General features: G+C 36.5%; 1 protein-coding gene and 1 long non-coding RNA gene across 4 annotated transcripts in view; one reads left to right on the top strand and one right to left on the bottom strand.

Moving 5' to 3' along the window:
• The first annotated feature begins 4,875 nt into the window (after positions 1 to 4,875).
• On the top strand, positions 4,876 to 21,347 carry LOC127480287 (uncharacterized). Of its 3 annotated transcripts, none has more exons than XR_007907819.1 (6): positions 4,876 to 5,000; positions 5,388 to 5,547; positions 8,239 to 8,343; positions 9,840 to 10,042; positions 19,485 to 19,567; positions 21,091 to 21,239. It is a non-coding gene; the product is annotated as an uncharacterized LOC127480287 (long non-coding RNA). The 3 variants fall into 3 exon arrangements; XR_007907820.1 differs by lacking the exon at positions 4,876 to 5,000 and adding an exon at positions 7,554 to 7,706 and having other exon boundaries at positions 5,201 to 5,554; XR_007907818.1 differs by lacking the exon at positions 4,876 to 5,000 and having other exon boundaries at positions 5,201 to 5,547; positions 21,091 to 21,347.
• Positions 10,036 to 21,843, bottom strand: part of KCNH8 (potassium voltage-gated channel subfamily H member 8) — a 177,994-nt gene continuing 166,186 nt past the window's right edge. Inside the window, exon 16 of the mRNA XM_051808258.1 lies at positions 10,036 to 10,989. Within this exon, the coding sequence (XP_051664218.1) occupies positions 10,279 to 10,989 (711 nt within the window). The 3' untranslated portion in view covers positions 10,036 to 10,278. The remainder of the gene's footprint in view (positions 10,990 to 21,843) is intronic.

Genomic DNA, 21,843 nt, shown 5'->3' on the forward strand with positions numbered 1-21,843 from the left:
CACCTGTGTCATAAATTAAGTCTGTAACACCTAGCATGCATACAATGAATAATAAAACTAGTGTTCATTTGGTACCAATGTAAAAATAATATATTTCTACTCTGTGTAGATCAGCAGTTTTAATATTTAGCTGAATCTGAAGAGGACAATGAATTCCTTTTATCTTGCAATTAAGCCATTTATTTTATACCAATGTTGCTCACATGACGGAATTTACACAAGATAAAACAAAACAAGCTCAGGATCATAAAACTGTCCTGTGGAGAGGAAAAAGGTTATTTCTAAGTCACCACATTGTGGTTTAAAGCAAAGAGTAATGGAAAAGTAGAAAGTGAAAATGGATTCACATCAATATAAAGAATTAAGAGTTCACTCAGGAAAGCTCAGGCTGGATGAAAGTCATACCCTGGCTGGAGAAATACAATAAAGCTGTAGTTAAGGAAAAAAAGATTAGTTTCTGCCACTGACATTTATGACTGAAAAAAAAAATATGTTCTTCCACCCTGCAGAACTCAGCTTAGAGCTGGCAAGGGACCCTAAAAATATTGGGAATTTGTCATAAACTCTCTAGGTTAGATTTGTATGTGGCTGGAAAGTTCAGTGCTGTCATTTGTGAGAAAGAAAGAGAACTGGGGACTCTTTCACTGTGGGAAACTTTCACGTCTCAAATATAGTTTGAAGAACAAATGCCACTAACAGTGGTAGGCAAAAAACATGTTGGAGAGACAACAGCTTGCAGATTTGATCACCAAATGGTCACTGAAAAAAAAAAACAAGAGGAAGGTCCTGTACCAGGTCTATTTTGGACTTCTAACCGGGGCATTGCAGAAGGTAACCTTGAACCAACTGGCTACACGTAGAGAGTTTAAATTAAGCAGAAAATAAATGTCTGAAAGGATATGCATATGACAGTCTGAAGCTGGTTGAACCTAAGTTGCTTTTCTTCAAATCAAAGATATAACAAACCATCTAAACTCTCTACTCCTAGAAAGAGTATAATGTTTTTAGGGGCTGGTTCTGGTTTTAGCATCTTCATCCGCACAAGAATTTGGGTTTATGTTGGCCTATTCAGCATCACTTGGCAAATTAGTTAAACACTGAGTCATCCAGCTCTGTTAACAATATTGAATTTGTTCTGATTTCAAACATGAATGTTGGCTGTAAATAATTGTAAAGGACATAATTGCTACTGATTTTGGGGGAACCTGTTCCCATTCCAAAGCCATTAGCTTTTTCCTTACCTGGTTGAGTGCCTCAGTGTACATTAACTCATACAAAAAATACGTTGAGAGGCAACATCGAACAAAATTTCCTTCCTCCCCCCCCAGTTTGTTTAGTTTTGATTATAGTGTTTCCCAAGCTATAGCTTGTTTCTGGTTTCAGATAGGGTCTGGGGTCTTCCAACTACTGCTTGCACAATGACTGGGGGAAAAGGTATAGAAGAAGTGAAAGCACAGGATGTAAAATGTCTCTCAATGTCTTGCCTGCCTGTGGTTGCCAGGTTGACTGTGACAGAAGTGAGGCTTGCTGTATGTGCAGAGTCAGCAGGTGTACTGTGTATTGCTGGAACACATTGTCTACCTTCTTGCCCCTGAAAATACTTGACTGAGGCAAACTTTATCCTCACAGGCACTAAAATTCACAGGTGTTGTTCAGATGTGATTTTTATGTCTGATGGCAGTTTAAGGGAAAGGGCTGCTTCGCTGTTCTGCTCACCTGAGATTGCAGGTGTGATATAAACCTTATGCAAGTCCTTCAGAGACTTCATTTTTCCTACCTTGCACACATGAAGAGGCTAATTAATTATCAAACTGGCTGGCATAATTCAAGCACCTGCTCTCAGAAACTTAATAAGTACAGCTACAGAAACTGCTGTGCTACGTAGTCCTCACCACAGACAACTCTGCCATATGTCTCATTTGTAGGTACTCTTTGTACAAAGCATAGTGCTGGGCATCCTTCAGCATGAGTGCTTGGAAAGACTTTCTGCTCTTCCAGAGCTCTGTTTCCTGGTGCAGCTCACACTGCTCCCCCACTGCCAGGCAGTGGGGCAGGCAGGGAGTCCACCCCTGCCAGCTGATGCCGGACTGGGCAGAGGAACCCAAGCCCAGGCAACCTGCTGTTCTGCTCCTGCCTCCCTGCAAGTCATTGTGGGACCTTGGATAAATTTTTCATGATCCTTTTTCTCTTCTTTGTGCTACTTCTTTTTCTGTTAGGTTGAAAGCTCTCCAAACTTTGTATTATCTCCATATACTGTGATGAATACAACAGACCTCTGAACCCTTTAAGTAGTCCAGTTTCTACTGCAATGTGAATAATTGCAAAACTGAGCTCCACATGATGCCATTTATTCTCAAATACAATTTTCTTATTGAAGCAAAGGGCGACCAACACTTCAAAAGACTGTGTGTGCTGTGCTATGGCTCTAGTGAGGATATTATTATATGTCCCTGAGAGTTTTTACAATCTCCTGTTTCATTTTTTTGCTAGTAAGTAACTGTACAGAAACAAGCTTTTCCTAACAGCCGGTTGCTGAAGGACTCTGGTCTTACCAACAGAACGCTTATGTTTGCATACTGGTATGCATTAGGAATAGGCAGATTCTCACCTTGGATGCTCTATACTTGTCTTGCTGCTGCTGTTTATAGAGATAATTTAGTCCTAAAGGAGAGTATTAAGGATACTAATGAAATTATAATGTTTTAAAAAAGACTAACTAGAAATTTTCTTTTTTTTTTTTTAAAAAAAAATCATTTTACCTCATGTTGGAGAGGCAGGGAATAAGGAAAATTCTCTGATGTGGTACAAGTTCCAGTAGCTATTAGTACACTCTATGTACACATTCATCAGAGACTCTGTGGCAAATCTGTAGTGCAAACTGGTAATTTTCTATGTGAAAAAAATAAGCAGGTGATTGCACATCTTTAGACATGCAACAGCTGCTTGACAAGCATGACCCAGTAACATTTTAAAATGTTGTTATGAGATAGTGTAGCATTCAGAGAATGTGTGCGTTGGTGGTGGTGTTCATGTCCAGCCCATGTCATGCCCCCCTCTCTCAAAATTTCATTGTAAGCAACGATGCAGAAGAGAATTTTGTTACTTACTTTTGGAAAACATTTTGAGACTAACAGGAGAGAGATGAAAAATATTTTCTATTGTGTGGTTATCAGTTTGCTTTCCTTTAAACAAGTATAATGCAATAAATTAATTTTTTTTTTTCCATACTACAGGTTTTAAAATTCTGTTTAAAATTCATTTGCATGGTTACTGAAATAATATTGGCATTTTTCTAGTAAGAATATGAGCTGTATTTCTGTGGATCATTGCATGTAGGGGTGGGAAAGAATCCAGCAGCACTAGATATATGTGTTAAGTTACAAAATCATGCAAGGAAATTTAGGAAGTAAATGATTGACAATGTTGGCCTTTAAAAAGGCATAATTAGTCTGTAAAGTTACTGTATATTGAGGCTTGTGCTTCCAATTTGTCTCAGGGTGCTGCTGTTTTTGTCTTGTGTCTGACTGCAGAGTCAAAAAGGAACTAGTGCGTGGGATTTGATTGTTTGTACATAGGGTGGTTAACAGTGGGTGAGGTTTTTTTCCTCCTTCTTGAAGGAAGCTTTGATTTTTTCGAACCAGAAGCAAAATCTTTAATGTGCATAATGAAGAAAAAATCTCCAAGTGATGTGGGTAACTCAGTTATCTTGTGTTGTATCAGGGCGAGCAAAGGAAGATGTAGTCCATTTAATTGCATGAAGAGATCAGAGGTAGAATATGCTAAAAATAAGGAATCAGAATAATTACCAAGTAGGCCAGGACAAGGTGAATACATACATAAAGCATCACCCACTACATATGAAATTTAAGTGCAGATAAGGTGGACTTAGACATCTGGAAATTTGCACTGACTGTCCTCAATCCTGACAATGTGTGGACTGCTAAATGTGAGCTTTTAATTTTAAAAAAAGTCTTTCTTTATATTCGCACATTTCCATGAGAAATCTTCTGCTGCTTTGTTGATTTACTTAAAACTTTCACTATTGTTTTGTAAGACTCTAGGATTCTTCTGAGCAAACTCTAGTTTTTGCCTTTTTCTGAGCATTTTCTTTGTGATGCTTGTGATGCCACAGGGTCCTTAGTGCAGTAGTTCCTAAAGTCATCATTTACAACAGTGCAAATTAACTCCTGCACTGTCTCTAGCCCTTACATTTTGGGAGAAATCAACATAATAGAACAAAGGGGAGTATAGAAAGAATGAATTAAAAAAGTTGTCTGAAGTTGTAACTTTTAGGGACCTTATCAGAGTATTTTGAATCTGTGAGGTTATAACAAAGCATCCAGGATAAGAAAATTGGAAAACTGAGGAAATGTTTCTTTTCAATGCTTCTCATAAGCCAGTTAATGGAACATTTATTTAATCTTTAAAACATACTGGAGATTTTTAAAAAGAGACTGGATGTGGCACTTAGTGCCATGGTCTAGTAACCGCAGCAGTAGTGGATCAAGGGTTGGACTTGATGATCTCAGAGGTCCCTTCCAACCCAGCTGATTCTATGATTCTATGATACTAGCCATTTACCATTGTAATACATAATTTGTACAACTTGGTGTCAATGAAGATAAAGATCTTTACTATTTTTGTTTTTTTCTACCTTTCCTCTGTTGTACCAGGCCATTTCCTGGTCATGTATAAGACCTTTGAATTTGCCATGGCAAAAATTTAGCAAGTTTCAGAAGATCTGTGAAGAGAGAATGAATTCAAGTGTTAATCTCCCACAGATAAATGCCTAGACTTAAAACACACTATCAAGGCACAAATGTAAAACTACATAGTAAATATTAAACTCTAAAACAACTTGAAAGAGGAAAGTACTGCTTTTCTTCTTGCTCAACTCCTGTGGTTCCAAGTTCCAATTGACATGAGTCTTTAAACCCTTAACCTTCAAAAACTTTCTTCTTTTGAGAGATTTCCAAAGACTGGGAAACTCCGCCATCAAGGTACATAGGAAATAAAATTTTGCTTTCATTAACCAGTTTCTTTAAATGAAAGGATCAGATCTGTGGCATTTCTTCGTGGTTTTGAAGCTGGAAATTTTTGTTTCTTGTCATTGTTGTTGCCACTGACAGTGTGTGGTAAGAGAAATGAAGAGACACTGGGAAGAGAATTTTATGACGTACAGAGGAGGTCAGTGGCGGGTTTGGGAATGATGATATGATTTCTATGCTCAACTTCGAAAGGATAAAACTGATTCTGTGTGCAGCATCATCTAAGAAACTTCCAGATATGCAGGTTTTTTTGACAGGATTTAACTATTTGCATGTACTAAAGGAGATGGGCTTAGATTTCTTGTGATAAAATATTTGATTTTCTGATTGAACACTTAGTACCACGTAGGCTTCTGGAATTGATGACAGCTGTGCAAATTCCTCTTACTGAAGCAGGGGAGGGAGCCGGGAAATCAAGCACCAGCCCTTTTCCTTCTCTTATTGCTCACTCAGCTGCTGTCCAAAGCCCCAGCTACGGCCTCATTCTTTCAAGGCTGAGGTAAGTTGTTAGAAGTCTTTTTCTAGAACGTGGGTATGTGATTGTGCACTTCCTGTGGTAGTCCCAGCAGCACGAAACGTCTAAAATGTGTCCCACTAAGAGGGATGTGGAAACCAAGTGCTTTCAGGTTAAGGGAAGAAGGTGTTGAAAAGGTTCAGAACAGTTTGTTGCATCCCAAAACTTAATTTGTGAAACACAGGACTTTTTACAAACTACCAGGTGAGACTATTGACGCAGTGTGCTACAAAATTGCCTCGTAAAGGAAAATATTTTGAAATCTCAGGTGTAGGTAGCAGATGGACTAATTAGAGAGTAAATTATTTGTGGTAGGTAACCAAGCAATGTCAAAGCAAGGTTATCACAAGAGCTGGGTATGACTTGTAAAAAAATGAAGAGTATTTGCAGAATTTATGGTAAGCTGTGTTTCTTAAATTGAATCTAGTAGTTACCATGAGCACAACACAAATAAACATCTTTAATAATATATCTGAAGTTATAAAAGCAGAAGACAGAAGAAAACTAGTGGGGTTTCCTACTTTTCTTTTTTTTTTCTTTTTTTCAGTGTGTCTTTATTTTTTTCATTTTTTTTTTCCATTGCCAGTGGAGGTGACTGCAGCATTGTAAGAGTATAGTAGTGCAAGAGATTTTGGTTAGAGACTGGTGGTTTACTGCTTGACTGTTGATAGAGACTAAATATGCTGTCCTGTTGCATGATTGAGTTTAGTAACCATTTAGTTCATTAGTGGCAGACCTAGGATGATTCTTAACAGAAAAACCACCATGAAATGAGGAAAGACATGGCTGAGTTTGATGAAGTTATAAAAGGGATATAGAACTGAACGAGTGTTGGAAAAAAGAGAGGGGAAAAGTAAATAAAGAGAAATTACAGTTACTGTATAGAAGAAGAAACTGACTGATGGAAAATGCAAGAAAGGAAGAAAATGTAACAAATTTGGGAAGTAAACTGATGCAGAATTAGATGGGAAGAACAATCCTGAACAAAAAATAATTCTATTTCTTTAAAGCTTAGTGTAAAAAGAAATAAAGTAAATTGTCTGAGCTGGGCAGCTGGATTTTAGGGTATAGGATGCCTGTATTGATGTTCATACTGAGCACCTTTGGAGGGTGACGTGAATATTACAGTGGTTGTTGTTTCAATCCCAGGTATCCTTAATGGCCACTCTGTGTGTAGAACTAATATGCTCATGGTAATCCTGCTTGGAAATTACCATTCCATTCCAAATGTATGTGCCTTCACATTTGTCCCTATGAATTGTCATTTTACCTTCAAAACTGAAATTTGCTGCATTGGTTGCAGATATTTTTCAATAAAAGCTGCTTGGGGGATTCTTTTTCTGGGACTTTCAGAATATAATGGTGTCAGGGAGTTTAAAACAGAATAACCCTTCAAGTCCAGGTTTCTGTTTTGCTGTTTTGTCCAAAATCCTTACTTGATTTTGGACAAGGTGTCCTGGTTTTGGCTGGCATAGAGTTAACTTTCTTCACAGCAGCTGGTATGGGGCAATGGTTTGGATTTGTACTGGAAACAGAGTTGATAATATAGAAGTGGTTTTGTTATTGCTGAGCAGTGTTTACACAGAGCCAAGGCCTTTTCTGCTCCTCACCTTACCCACCAACGAGGGAGTTGGTGGTGCACAAAAAGTTGGGAGGAGACACAAGCCAGGACAGCTGACTCCAATAGACCCAAGGGATATTCCATGCCGTATCGTGTCATGCTCAGTGCATTAAAGCTGTGGGAAGAAAAAGGCAGGGAGGGATATTTGGAGTGACGGCATTTGTCTTCCCGTTACCCTTGCACATGATTGAGCCCTGCTCTCTTGGAAATGGCTAAACGCCTGCCTGTCCACGAGTAGTGGGGAATGAATTCCTTGTTTTTCTTTGCTTGCATACCCAGCTTTTGCTTTTCCTATTAAACTATTTTTTATCTCAATGGATGAGTTTTCCAGATTTTACTTTTCCAATTCTCTCCCCTATTCTGACATGAGGGAAGTGAGTGGTTGCATGGGGCTTGGTGCTGGCTGGGGTTAAACCGTAACACCTGAAACGAACACTTATCCTGTCTGAAGTTGCTTGAGCTTTTCCCTGGGAGGCAGTATGCTCACCTGTGTGATGCCCATCTTACAGTCTGTGCAATTCAGGTAAATTCCTTGAAACTATAGCCAATACAAATAACATAGTGTTTGCCAGCTTTGTTTAGGATGTGTTTGACAGCTGCAGAAACAAAGAGCTACTTAGGACACATATCCTGGTGCTATTTCTTCTCAATTAGTGTACATGCATTTTTTTTAATTGAAGAATTAAATGTACAACAGTAAAGTTATGGCTATTTATGCAAAGTGGTTTTTTGGTGTTTGCACTGATCTTTTTAAACTTTCATACAAAACTAACACAAAAACTCCAGAAAAACCCTCCATCTATTTTTAATCTTATGACACCAGTGTTTATACTGGAAAATAATAAAACAATGTCAAAACTTTCAAGCATGTACATAATGCTTTATAAATCATAAAATGAGAAAGCAAACACTGCTGTCAATTTTTATATGTAATGGAAATTGTTAAATCATATTGGGAACTAAGCATGTTAGACAACCTTATGCTTGTGCAGCCCCAGTCAACAGCTGGGATATGGTGAGCTTAGATTAACTTGCGTATTTCATTAATATAATAGTTATCTTGTGTGGTATGAAGAGGGTTGCCGTGAAGAATGAGGATTTGCAGACAGCTGTGCTGCATGTACCTGTGCATCCCAAGGAACCAGCATCTGTCCTTCATGGTGAGTACAGGAGAGGGCCATAGGCTTGTCTTTGTTACTATATTTGCTACTATTTGTTTTTTGTTTGGTTGGTTTGGTTTTGGTTTTGTTTGTTTTGTTTTAAATTTTTTTTTATTTCTGGGATATGCCTCATTTAACCAGCATTTCTCTATTTAACCTTAAACTAAGCAAAAACTGGAAGAGAGGGAAAGTAAGAAACCTTTTATAAAAACATTCATGTTGAAGTGTAGACACTGACAAAATTCAGGCAGCTCAAATAGAGAGACGACACTCTGTCCCTAATTTGTATCAGTGGGAAAATGGATGTGAAAGGATGTAAACTGGGCACAGAGTATCATCTGGGATTTGTGTTCCTGCACATGTCCAAATGTTAACAATTAACTTAGTCTCTGAAGTTTTCATTAAAAAAACCCAAAAACTCTTAAGGAAGTTAAACATAAATCTGTGCTCTGTAAAAATTTAATTTGATAACCACCCTTTACATTGATTATTAAATGAAACTTAATTTACTTATCAATTTTAGGACACTTATTTTGGGTTGTAAGCATGGTCTTTTTAGAAAGCTTGCTAAAGAACATGTAAAAATGTTGCATACTGAGCATCTTTAAATGTATAAATCAAAACTACAGTGGAAAAAAATAAGGCAGTTGCCCTGGTTGCACAGTAGCAATACATTTCTAGTATATAAATACTGGAAAAAAATCCCTTGGGCATTAAATCTGTTTCAGGATTAAATAATTTGCCAAACCTATAGTATCTTTTTTTTTCCTTGACTATAGGTCAAAGACAGTTTTTACAGATATAAGTAAAAAAATCATCAAATAAATAATAAAAAACTATTTTAAGTTATTTGATTCTGACTAAACCATTGTAATTTTCTCCTTTAATATTCCTTATTTTGCTCAATGGTTTTCATCCCTCTTAATTTTCTTATCTAGGTATAAAATCCCAAAACAGGTATGTCTTGTAAAATGTTGACTTGGTCTTCTAAATGACAGTGCAATAGGGAGACACAAACCAAGACTACTTAATGTTATCAGTATAACACCTTGTTTTTTAAGTAGTGATAGCTTATTACAGGATACAACATTCCAGCTGTTTTATTTTTTTAAATAAAATAATACCTAATTTATTTGTATTTCACCAGAATGAATACATTCATTGCAAATTGCATGCACATAAAAGCGAATCCATTTGTAAACTACATAATATCTTAACAATAAATAGTATTTGATCTAATACATGATGGTAGTGCATTTTTTGTTAAAACTGCAAGCTTTTACCAAAATGAAACCAAACTCTTACTCTTTTTATAAATATTTTAAATCCTTTTTAAGTACATTTCATACCAAGTATATAAAAATAGTATTTTTAGATAAATTAAGAGGTTTCATTTACATGACAAATAACGTGCAGCAACTAACCACTCTCTAGCAGCTCTATTTGGTTGATTGTCTAGATGACATGCAGCGAATATTGTCCCTTTGCCTTCACAGAACTGACAAAAAGACCAGCAGGACCCACGATCACCTGAAGCAAACAATGCCATAGATATTGTTTGGGAACAACAGTCAGACACTCGGGGAAAACCTTTGCTTCAATGAACAAAAGCCACCCAAGACAGTTCTTTGTCCTAGACTTCCAGCTACTCTGACCCTCAGGGTCTTTGGACTATCACAATAGTCTGTCAAACAGACAAGTAAGTTATATCTGTATTCAAAATGTTTTTCAACATGCTTCTAGAATCTAGAAATTTATTGTTTTTCCTATAGTATGAACCAACATTATCTTCTTTTACTTTCTATAAATCTGAATTCTCATGTTTGTAATCTCCGTGATTGCCAAAAAAGAGATCAAATAAAGCAGTCATGCAGTACTCTCTAAATTTAAAACTGGCTGCTGTGGAACATGCTTTGAGTACCACTTCACTGTTTCTCATACATCTATGGCTTGGTAATCTTTATCTTTAACATCCTTTGTGCTTGTCACAATGTCTATTGGGAAATCGGAGGTCTGTGCAGAAGTTACTCCAGCTGTTCCTTCCAGGTCCCACGATCCTGGCAGGTTCTCAAGGCTTAGTGAACTGATTGCTCCTTGGCTAAAACTACCTTCTTCAGATCTGCTGGGCAGCACGAGGTGTAACGATGTCTCTGATGAAGAGCATACTGAAGGAGAAAGAGTTGCTGAAATAGACTGAAGAGGAGTCAGGGTAGTGTCTGAATGGGGAGAGGTGCATCTTAAAAATTGCAGATTGTCTTTCTGAATTACCTGATACTGTGAGGGAGAATTTTGCAGGCCCATTGTATAACAAAATTCTCCATCCATAGAATTTTGCAGGTTGGGTTCAGTCCTTTGGGGACTGCTGCCTACAGAGGACAGATCTGTATTCCAAATGTCACATAACGTGTTTCCATGGCAAAGTTGTGCTTTGGTGCAGGTGAAGTTCCCAGATTGCATGCGTGAGCAAGGCTGATGTGTAGTCCAAGCCATTTGAGACTGCAGACTATCCAGTGTGGTACTTCGAGATATGCTGTGCACAGCACAGAATCCTGGAGGCTTCTGGGATGTGAGCAGGTTCTCCAGAAGGTGCATCACATTCTTCATATCTTTATGTAATTGTGAGACTTCTTGAGTTAAAGTTGTCACCTGTTATGGCAGGGTAAAAGTATTTATGAACCATGCCTGAAATACATACATACATACCTTTTTTTCCTTCTAGCAATGTCAAATTTCATCTGTGGTACAGTGTCTTTACATTAAAAAAATACACTCTACTGATATATGTGTGGGAAATTGTTCATCCATCTACCTTACTAAAGCTGATGCCACAATTCCTGTGGCATATTGAGATAATTAAAGAAACTCAAAAAAAAATGTATGATGGATACTCTGTAGGCATAATACACCTGATTTTAAATGATTCTCTGTATATAAAGAATGGTCTTAGGGTCAGAATTGAGATGATTTCCATTGGAAGTATAACATCAATAGCTTCTTGATCAATCATTAAATATTTTAAAGCATAAAATTTTTTTAAATTAATTTTATACTGATGAATTTTATAACAACGAGGTCTTGTGAAATCTTGTTCAGAAATATATGTGAAGTATACTGCCGTTTTCATAGCAAAATAAAAGAAAACCATATTCTCGGTTGTTGGATGCAAGTAGTAGTTATATGAAAATCTAGTGGACTACTGCTAAAAACAAGAAAAGAAAAAAATAAGTGGAAACTGAAAACCACTTGCTACCTCTAAATATTTAAACAATATAAAAGGTTGTGAAACAGTTTACTTTCATGTACTTATGTTTATGCTTGTATATATATATATATATGCTTGTATATGTATTGCATATAACAGTGAGAAAATAATCCATAGATTACTCTGGTGTATGTGCAAAAGGAAGAACCTGATAGCATCCAGTTGGTTACATGAAATGGATGAAGTCTTTCATCTCCTCAAAACTTGCTGCTTTGGGTGGGGATCAGATTAACAGGTTCTGAATTTGTAAAGTAAACTGCTTTATGAACATTAGTGGGGATACTTACTAGGACTTCTTAAGGATATTTTGGGCAACAAAATGTGTAACTCAAATAAGAAAGTAACCTGCTCATAATTTCAAATGCATTTATCTTTCCTTTTTATTTCTGAAGGAAAAGTTTTTAGGAAGTTAAAATCAGTCAATTATTTTTAATAAAGGGAAATTAAGAATTTCTATCAAGAGGTAGAAATGAACTTTGTCTCCATGGTAGCTAATCAATCTATTTTTGGCCAAAACACTGTCATTACCATTAAAACAGAGTTTCTTTTACTGACACTAGGGAAAATATTCTGCTGAAAAACAGACATTATTGCATGTGTATCTTTAAGCCACATATCAAAAAGAAAAAAGGATGATTTAGGGGGGCTTTCTTTGATCTTAAGTAATGATACCACCTATTAGATGCTCTACACAGATTAATTTTCATGTAATCAACAACAGAAATACAGTTTTCATTTTTCTGACAGAACAATTCTGAAGAAATCTGCTGGAAAGACATTTCAGCCTGAGTTTGACTGTGTTACTACAGGCACAATAATTATAAAGAAATTCTGAGAAGACATGGGAAGCTCCAACACAGCTCCTATATATCTCTCTGAGCTAGGAGTTCAAACCCATCATATTGTTTAACAGTTTTGTAATGATCACACTACCTCTGGAGGGAAAACCCCTAAAGGCAGGAGCCTCTTAACTGGCAGATGACAGGATTTCTCTGTGTCTCTGCACTTCTTTCTCTCTGTCTTGTTACCTAATCGAGTCATGCTAGAAAAAAAAAACCAGGAGATCCCCTTCTGCTAGCTGAGATTAAGGTTTGACTGCCTGGTAGCTCATTTGAACTACAGTTAATGTGAGGGATTAAAATATGTTGCAAAAGCGATTTGTGAATAGGCTTTTTGTGGGGTCAGAGCAGCCAGAGAAGGTTCATGGTATAGTCAGACTTTAAGGTAGCACACTGTGAGATTTCTGGACAAATCATCTACACAAGAACTTCTGTGTTCTATTTGAAACTAGGAAATGGCATTGCAAAACCTCCAAAACTTTCCCTTATTTGGGCAGAAGTGGGAAGACAGACAATCAAACCCATATAGATTCAGTGGTCATCAGTTCTTTTTAGGATCATGACTGGCCCCTACTCCTAGCGGATAAAGCAATTGTTTTCTGTGTCTAATTTCCCAACTTCCATCAAATTTTCAGGGCTTTCTGCAGTTGTGCAGACAGAAAGATTGACACTATCCTATGAGTATGCACCTTACCCAAACTATGAATGATATGTGAAAAATTTAAAATATTTAGTTTGGTTTGATTCATGTTTCTATTTTCCATTTCTGATCATTTATGGACTTTTAAAAAGTTTCATCATCCTTTAACATGTTTCTTTTGCCAATTCATTGACACAACAGCGAAAAATCAATCCCAGCATCAGTACTCATGGCAGTCCTGAATTTCTGTTCATTACAACTTTTTCTAGTGTCCAGATACTATTTTTGGCATGTCAGCTCTTAGATCATTGTATTATCAGCTTGCTCTCACACAGACAGAGGAACTGACCTGATAAAACCACCTTTGATGCATGCTTTAATAGTTTCCAGTTATGCCAAACTTTATTAGAAATTCACCATCACCACTTATTAAGACCTACTTGGACCAATACTGCTCATCACATACATAAAGAAAATATGTAGTTTTCAAGATTTTACAAACTATTAATCTTAGAAGATTAAAGCTCCAGCATCTCTCCCACATTAATGGTGCTCTATCTCTATGTTATGTAGTCATAAAGGATACCATTACTGTTACTACGAATGCTATACTGTTTATCCTATTATTTTTACATCCTGCAGAGATCCTTGAATAGATGCAAATAAACATGTGTAACAGGACTAAACAATTTTATCACTAATATTAAAAATTTCATAGTGCTGCAGAAAGTGCAAAGGGACAGAGATTAGAAGCAAAAGGAATTTTAAGTCTATGAACAGAAGCTGAAAGCAGTAGTTTCCTCCTGAGCAAAAGGTCTAATTCCTCTCATACTGGCAAGGCTGCATTTTTTTTAGGAGCTCACTGATTATTTGCTAGGCAAAACAGCTAGTGGTACAAATGGTTCCTGCTGTGCTAGGCAGACAGCTTCAAAATGGTCTATAAGATCCCAAATATACTTGAAATGCTGCCTTAACACTTTCTAGGACTTAAAAAAAGATACTGCAATATTTCCAGAAATAGAAACTGTGATTTATACAGATTTAATTTGAAGTAGCAAGAAGTGCTTCTCAGACTGGTCAAAAGCAATGTGCTGGTACCTTTTTAGTAGACTAGGTTATCAGGAAAGAATATCTTCAAAATAGAGTTTAAAAAAAAGGCAGAATTTTTTAACACATGGTCTTTATTAATAGCATTTTCTGATGGTCTGACCAATATATATTTTAGTAGTTGCGTTTTGCATTTTCAAATTACTTTGACAGCTTCAGTAGAAAGAGTATTTTTCTTTACTACTAGTATTAAACTTTTGAACAGTTTGAGTACTTTGTTCCATATAGTTAAATAGGAATGGAGTGATTAAAAGCTCTACATAATGTAAGATGATGATGGTGATTATTGCTTCGTTTAAATGGCATTGGTGAAACATATTTCTTTGTTTTTCCATGGTATAGTTTTTTTTTTTTGCTGTTAAATGTTCAACTAGAATGCCTATCTCTCATCACTGTTCCTGGATAAATCCGGAATAAGACTTGTTTTTTCTGATTAGAAGCAGATTCTGATTAATACATTGGTATTTTTTTCTCTCTGTGGTTTACTCCCTTTGAAATTCAAACTTTCAGCTATCATGAGTTGTTTTTCAAGGCTCAGATTGACTAGCTGCTGATATTCTGTTTCTCGCTAAGTGTATTGTTGAATGAATGAAATTGGGGTGAGCTGAGACAGACTCTTCACTGATCAGCTACCAGCAACTCTGTGGCCATTGGTATTACGGTGACAGACGTTTATGATTTAATGGCACTTTAGTAATAAAGCTAGATGCAGAAGGAAAAAAAAAATCCAGTGCAGCTAATCTGGGCAGATTAAATATATAGGATTTGTGCAATGATATGATGGTTCAGTTTCAGTGAAATAAATCCAAAAATCTGGAAGGTTGGGAAATTGATTTTACTGTGTAGGAGTAGAAAATTTGCTGCTTTGTCTGATGACTTATTAGTCAGCTCTTTGATAGTTCCAGAGTGACCAGTTTGTCTGGATAAATTAGGAAACCAAGATTATTGCTATTAAACAGGTAAGGACAAAACAGAAAAGTATAAGGGACAAGATTATTTAGATGTATTCAAGTCAACATGGCTCCCATGAAATTCAATCTAGAAAAAGGATTCCCAAACTGCAGTTCTAATTATAATTTGTGGCTCTTCATTGAGAGTGAGTCCGGGGTGAGGGGTTGGGGCAGGAGCTGAGGCACAATGATTAGAGGTATGGAGCACCTCTCCTATGAAGAAAGGTTAAGAGAACTGAGATTGTTCACCTGGAAAAGAGAAGGCTTTGGTGTAACCTAATTGCAGCCTTTCAGCCCTGCAGCCTCTCCTGAAGGAGAAAGATGGAGAGGAACTATTTACAAGAGCACGCAGTAACAGAACAAGGGGAATGGCCTCAAACTGAAAGAGAGGTTTAGATTAGATATTAGGAAGAAATTCTTTATTGTGAGGGTGGTGACGCAATGGGACAGGTTGCCCAGGGACGCTGTGATTGTCTCATCATTGCAAGTGTTCAAGTCCAAGTTGGATGGGGCTTTGAGCAACTTGGTCTAGTGAAATGTGTTCCTGCCCATGGCAGGAAGGTTGAAACCAGATAATCTTTAAGGACACTTCCAGTGCAAGCCATTCTGTGATTCTATGATTGTTGGATGTGGATTTTGTCTTCAAGTTGGCATAGAATCAGGACAGTGTCAGCATCATGGTGACACTAAGAAAACCAGGTTTGGAAATTACTGCTTCAAGGAATCCAGAAAGTATCAGGGACAAACTCTGACTCACTAGGTACTGACTGAGAGCAAATGGAGGATTATGGAAATCCCAGCTGACTGGGAGAGAAGCTGCTAGTATGTACTCATGAAAGAAGGCCTGAGGTGATACATATAATATTGAGCAAATATATTAAACAAACGATTTCTATAAGCACCTAAAGGAATAGTTAAAAGGGAACATACATTTCTTAAAAATAAACCATGGCAAAACAACATAATTCTTTTCTTTAACTGAAAAGCCATTTCAATATATAGCAAGAAACATTAGATGCAATATATCTTGTCAAAAGTCTCCTCATATGTTACTGCCCACCTGACATTCTTCAGAACAACTAAGAAAATATGATGGGCATGTAATCACCATGAGTTGAACCCACACATGACTGGAATGGCTTATGATCAATAGTTTGTTGCCATCCATGGACATTTAAGGCTATATTTTTTAGCATCACAGCCTGATCTGTTTTTATTTAATGTTTATTTTTAATGTCTAAATAGAGGTTATGTTCACTTTTAAATATCAGTAATATGAAATTCAACAAAGATAAACGTTAAAGATTACACCTGAAAAGAAAATGTCAGAGACATAAATATAATATTCTGCCTATGCAGAGTATTATAGAAAAATATTTGTGGAGTTTTGCTGATTGACACTTTTCAGGCATTAATCATACTCCCAGGATGTATAAACAGCATTTTTTTCTTTTACTGGACACAGGGAGGGAGTTCTCTTTACAGGCAATTACTTAGGTTGCTTGAAATGCACTGCAGTTTGAGATTGTGTACTTTGTCAGTGATTCCAAAGATCTAACCAAAGACGGTCCAGAAGAAAATGCTACCAGTGAAGAGTTTTAGAAAATGTAATGGGCAAAGACAGACAGAAGGAATTTGGTTTGCTGAGATCTGCTGGAGTAGTATGTTTCCAGAATAAATTGCTTTTAGGAGAACAGCACTGAACTTTTTTTTAGTATCTTCTAGGCATAAAAGAAAAAGAAGTGAACTTGAATACCAATAGAGATTTATATTTAGATGTTGGGAAAATAGATCTTTTCAGTACAGGAACATTTTGAAATTCCTTTTAGAGAGTTAACTGGATGATTGTTGCCATCTATCTTGGTAGTAATATTTTTTATTCAAATCTGAAGTCAGCTTTTGGTGTCCAGTTGATTTGTGTACTGCATGGCTGCCTCTGGGTTAATTTCTTTGTCTCAGGTGCCTTTCCACCAAGGAAAAGTTCAAGAGACATACCACGGTGTATAGAAGTTATGTCATGTATGTGCAATGTGTTCTACTTAAAAAAAAATTAATTTAAGCTTTAGAGCATCAGCTTATTTTTTATCTTCATCTGCCAATCAATAGCTATTAAGCTAACATTAAAAGAATGAAAAAATTAGCTGTAAAGACTACTCTACAGTCATCAAAGTACAAGAGCAGAGAGAGAGACAAAACAACAAGGTAGAAGTTCTTTGGAAACATGAATGTCAATGCTAAAAGAAAATATATTTTAAAAGTCTTAGTGTGTTTACTTGTCGCGTATGGTTTAGAAGGCTTTTACTTCTTAATGCAAATGATACTAGGCTCTAGGTCTTGGCTTTGATGTGAAACTTATGTGGCTAAACCACAAAATGGATAGATTAGTTGTAATAGTTTTCATCATACATAAATGTAATTAGTTCACTTTTTGACATGATTTTCTTGATTGAAAGCTGCTTTCCAAAGCAAATTACTGGGATAGCCTTGCTGCAAAGTAATTTCTCTCATGTGAAAATAAAGTTACGAACTTGATAAAAAGAACATGTATTTAACTACTCTAAGTCAATCAAGTTCATTATATGAGCTCTCAAACTGCAAATTGAAGTTTAACAGTATATACCCTATGTAAAACTGAAGGCCTGATTGACTTTACCAAATTTTCTTCATTGACACTGATTATCATTTGCATACATTTTTAATATTAAGGAATGCATTTTTTCCTGTACTGAGAGAAAAATGAGATTGATTTTTGGCAGCTGGTTGTGAAATACATTTTAAAAAATTATATTTATAAAATATCTTTAAGTGATTTGGGAAATAAACATATTTATTTAGGATTGGTCCTTTTGTTAGATGAAAGTCAAATATTCCTGTGAATGCATTTTCTCTGTTCTAAATAAGTGCCAGATGCCTAGAGTATTTTAAGCACTTGCATTTCAAAAACCTAAAATTAAAAATAGCTGAATTTCTACTAAGTGGTCCAACGTGGAGCTAAATAGAAGGCAATTATCTAGTACAGAACCTAACCCTATTGATATTTCCTCATGTTTGCTTGTTTTTGGGTTGAATGGAAGAAATGTGAGTACTGTGTTCATTATATTGTTTTAGTACAGTAATTCTGGGATCTACTGATGTAGTAAAGTAAGAAATCAGCCCCCAAATTCTGAAGCTGAAGGAGTCTGCACTGAAGCTGGGTGGCATATGGAAAAAATGGGGGACATGACAAAGCAGTCTGCATGCACTGCATGAGATGTCCTTTATATGTGAGCATGAAACCACGTATCCATGTTTTTGAATGGAGAATGTGTACATGTAATCACGGGATAAAAAAATATGACTAAATTTTGGCTATTTTCTTCTTATTAACTGGTCTATGTTTTAAATAATTCAGATTTGGGTTTTTCAAATTGAATCAAAGTAAAAGTACTTCCATGCTGTTTTCATACAGTTGCATTCAAATGACAGTGAGCTAAAAGCCTAGTAGTATACAGGCAGTGAGATAGTGATAGGCAGGTGCTTTAATCTAGACTTTTTCGCCATTTGTATACCTCAGAAAATCTGCTTAGTGGTTTCTTATTTTTACTTTGTGGGCTCCTCAGTAGTTATCTATGATTGCATCACGTACATAGTGCCTCTGAGAAAATGCTGAATGTTTAGATACAACCATTTGATCAGCCTTCGCAGACAAATGTGTTGGAAAGACTCGGTCAAGCGTACAGACCTCTGCAAAGGAAGGATGTATACTTGTAAGGTAGAAGACTATTTCTGAATTCTTGCTGTGCCTAGTCTGGAGCAGGTCTTTGAATCAAGCTTTCCCCAGCTCTGCAAATGTACAATGCTGCTAGGTATTCAGTAACCTAATCTTGAAACTATTGCTAAATAATTGTGTTCTTGCCAGAACAAGAACCTGAAACTGAACTCTCACCTGCCACAGATTGAAAGTACTGAACTATAATGAATGTCATGCCTGTTTTATTCAGTGATTATTTACACTAAGTGGAAGGGGCAAATAGGGTAGGAGATAAAGTAGTCCTATTCCACTCTGCCTTGCACTACAGAACTGGAGGGAAATTCCACTATCACCTTGGATCTCATTCAGGCTCAAAGTGAGAAGTGAGGTTAGGTGAGGAAATGAAGAAGCTGGGTAACTGGCTGAGCAGTCAAACCATGGAGCTATACAACAGGAATTTGGGGTGTGTTCAAGTTTGTCTCACATAGATTGTGCTGATTTTGGAAATTACTCTCCTTAGAGGAAGTCTGTGCATCTATTACTCCTAAAGTTAATATATAACAAATCTGAGAACTGAAATCAATGCACTGACTTCTGTTACTCTCTTTCTTAGGTAAATGAACTTTCTTTTGGATTATGTAGTGAGTGTCATACACCTAAAATACTGCCAAGAGCTCAGCTGGATTTCTAAACTAGGTATAGCTATTTTTGTAGATTTTTCTCTGGGGTAACTTTTTGCTTTGCTTTGCTAACAACAGTCTGCATTGAATGTCTGAATGGAAAGATGTCTGTCTTTGTTTCCCCAATGAACAGCTGAAATGTTTTTAAGCTAACTAGCGAACTGTTGTAATACAATTGCCTTTCATGAAAGCAGTTATTTTTGCATTTGTTGATTGACTTCTGTTTTCCACTGAAAAATGTATTAATGACAGTGTTTGCTGCTGTTGGCTACTTGTGACCTGTTTTCTCATATTTTCCAGGGGGAGACTGCATGTCTTTAATAGAGAACTTTGTCTCTAACTCTGCTGGTATTTTAACTATTGCTAGTTGTCTGCTGCAGCATCAGTCATAATTTTCCATTACCATCCATCATCACATGATGGAATGATGAAAGCACTGGGTCTATGAGTGTTCGATTCTTAATGCAACAACAAAAAACCCCAACCAACAACTAGAGTACATCAGCAAGGCTACCCAGAGGCTCATTGGGTAACCACCAAGTCAGTACTGTCAGTTCATAAACTCCAGACGACGTATGGCTGAGTATATGTAGAATATGCAATTAAGCAGCCTTACAGTCATGCAGTTTTTCCAATGTAAATTTTGATCCATGAGAGGACTTGGAGGATACTCATCTGTCTCTGGGATTTGAGCTCAGAATGTTACCTATGAAATCTAAGTCTACATCAGTAGAATTGCTCCACGTACTTTTTTTTTTTTATGTCTCAGTCCAATATTTGTCCATATTGTATGCCCATGTATTGTCATATCAAACTGAGAATTATCCCATATATAAGTATTTCAATGTTTAAGACACTTGTTTGGTCAGAATGCTGTTTTCTCTGCTAGGGGACTTCTTAGAGAGAAGACAAAACATGAGCTTGGAAAGTAGAGAATACTCCTTCCAGGTACTGCAAGGCACCACCAGCAATATTAATCTTCAGCATGTCTGCACTAGTAGAGATGTATGGTATATAATGTACTCTGAACAGCACAGAATAAAATAATCTTAGAGATTCTGCAAGGTTGAATAAAAATGTTCCCTTAGGTTCCTATACTAAGTCTCGTGTGTTTTCCAGACTGTGGGAGGTTTTATAATCATTCACATAGCCTCATGTAGCTCTATAATTCCTATAAGTTCTATGAGGTTCTGTAATCAGAGAAAGGTATCTTTCTCTGCTGTGAACAGCAAATACAACTATTTTCAGAATTTTTTCAACATTATTGTGTTATTTGTATTTTCTGGTTGCATTATTATTAATGTCATTTTATCACTGATGAGGTTAGATGTAAATCAATTCAGGTTTTACCAGAAGATGTCTAAACCTACCAAAACTTTGTATGACTTTCAGTTTTATTACTTATCACCCTATGTTGGCACAGGCCTCAGTCAGTTTTGCAGTGTGAAAACAAATTCTGTCTCACACACCAAGCTAGCAAGACTCCAGCAGTTTGTGGCACTCTTAAATCTCTGAAGATTCTCTTCCTCTTACTTAAAGGATTCCAAATACCTGCTGAAGGGACAGAGACTATAGATGAACTCACTTCTGCCCCACTTCTGTGGAAAGAAGAGAATGACCAGCTGGTGATGAAAACCTAATGATTGGCTTGTTTAATTAAGAATTATTTGTTCATGTCTTTATCCCAGGAGAGATTGCAGAAGTCTTGGGAGGTAAGTACCTCTTATTTCAAGTCTCATAGGTAGCGACTTTTATGAAAAAATGGACAGATACTCCCCTCCTCAATTTTAAAATAAAAGAGTGAACCATATTCACAACAGTGAAAAGTTTATTTCTGGATTTGGATTCTGTATCCTTGTGTGGAAACTTTAGTGTTTTACTGCATGTGGTGCAATTTCCTGTCTTATGTTAGTGTGAGTAAAAAAGTTGCATAATATTTTGTTCAGATAGTTTTATCAGGGAAAAATTAAGATTGTATATGGAGGGAAATGACCTTGATCATGTGGAGTTCTTTTGATTAGCATATTGCCCTGTTCCAAGATCTATTTATCTATCTCTTTTCCCTAGAAAAGCAATGACAAACCTGAAACTGTTACAGTTGAAGGGTTTGGTTAATCCACAAGATGCCTGTCTTGGCACATCTGTCACCATGATGTATTTTCCAATTGCCTCTTGCAGATAGCCACGTAATACATCCTCTTATTTTAAAAATACCTGTTCTCAAAAGGAATGAATAAGTATGACTTGTCTTTTTCAAAAGCATTACATAGAAAATAGAAATTTGTATCATAA

Source organism: Manacus candei, unplaced genomic scaffold (genome assembly GCF_025592945.1).
Source record: "Manacus candei isolate 608988 ecotype Guabito, Panama unplaced genomic scaffold, ASM2559294v1 h1tg000072l, whole genome shotgun sequence".
Lineage (NCBI taxonomy): Eukaryota > Metazoa > Chordata > Aves > Passeriformes > Pipridae > Manacus > Manacus candei.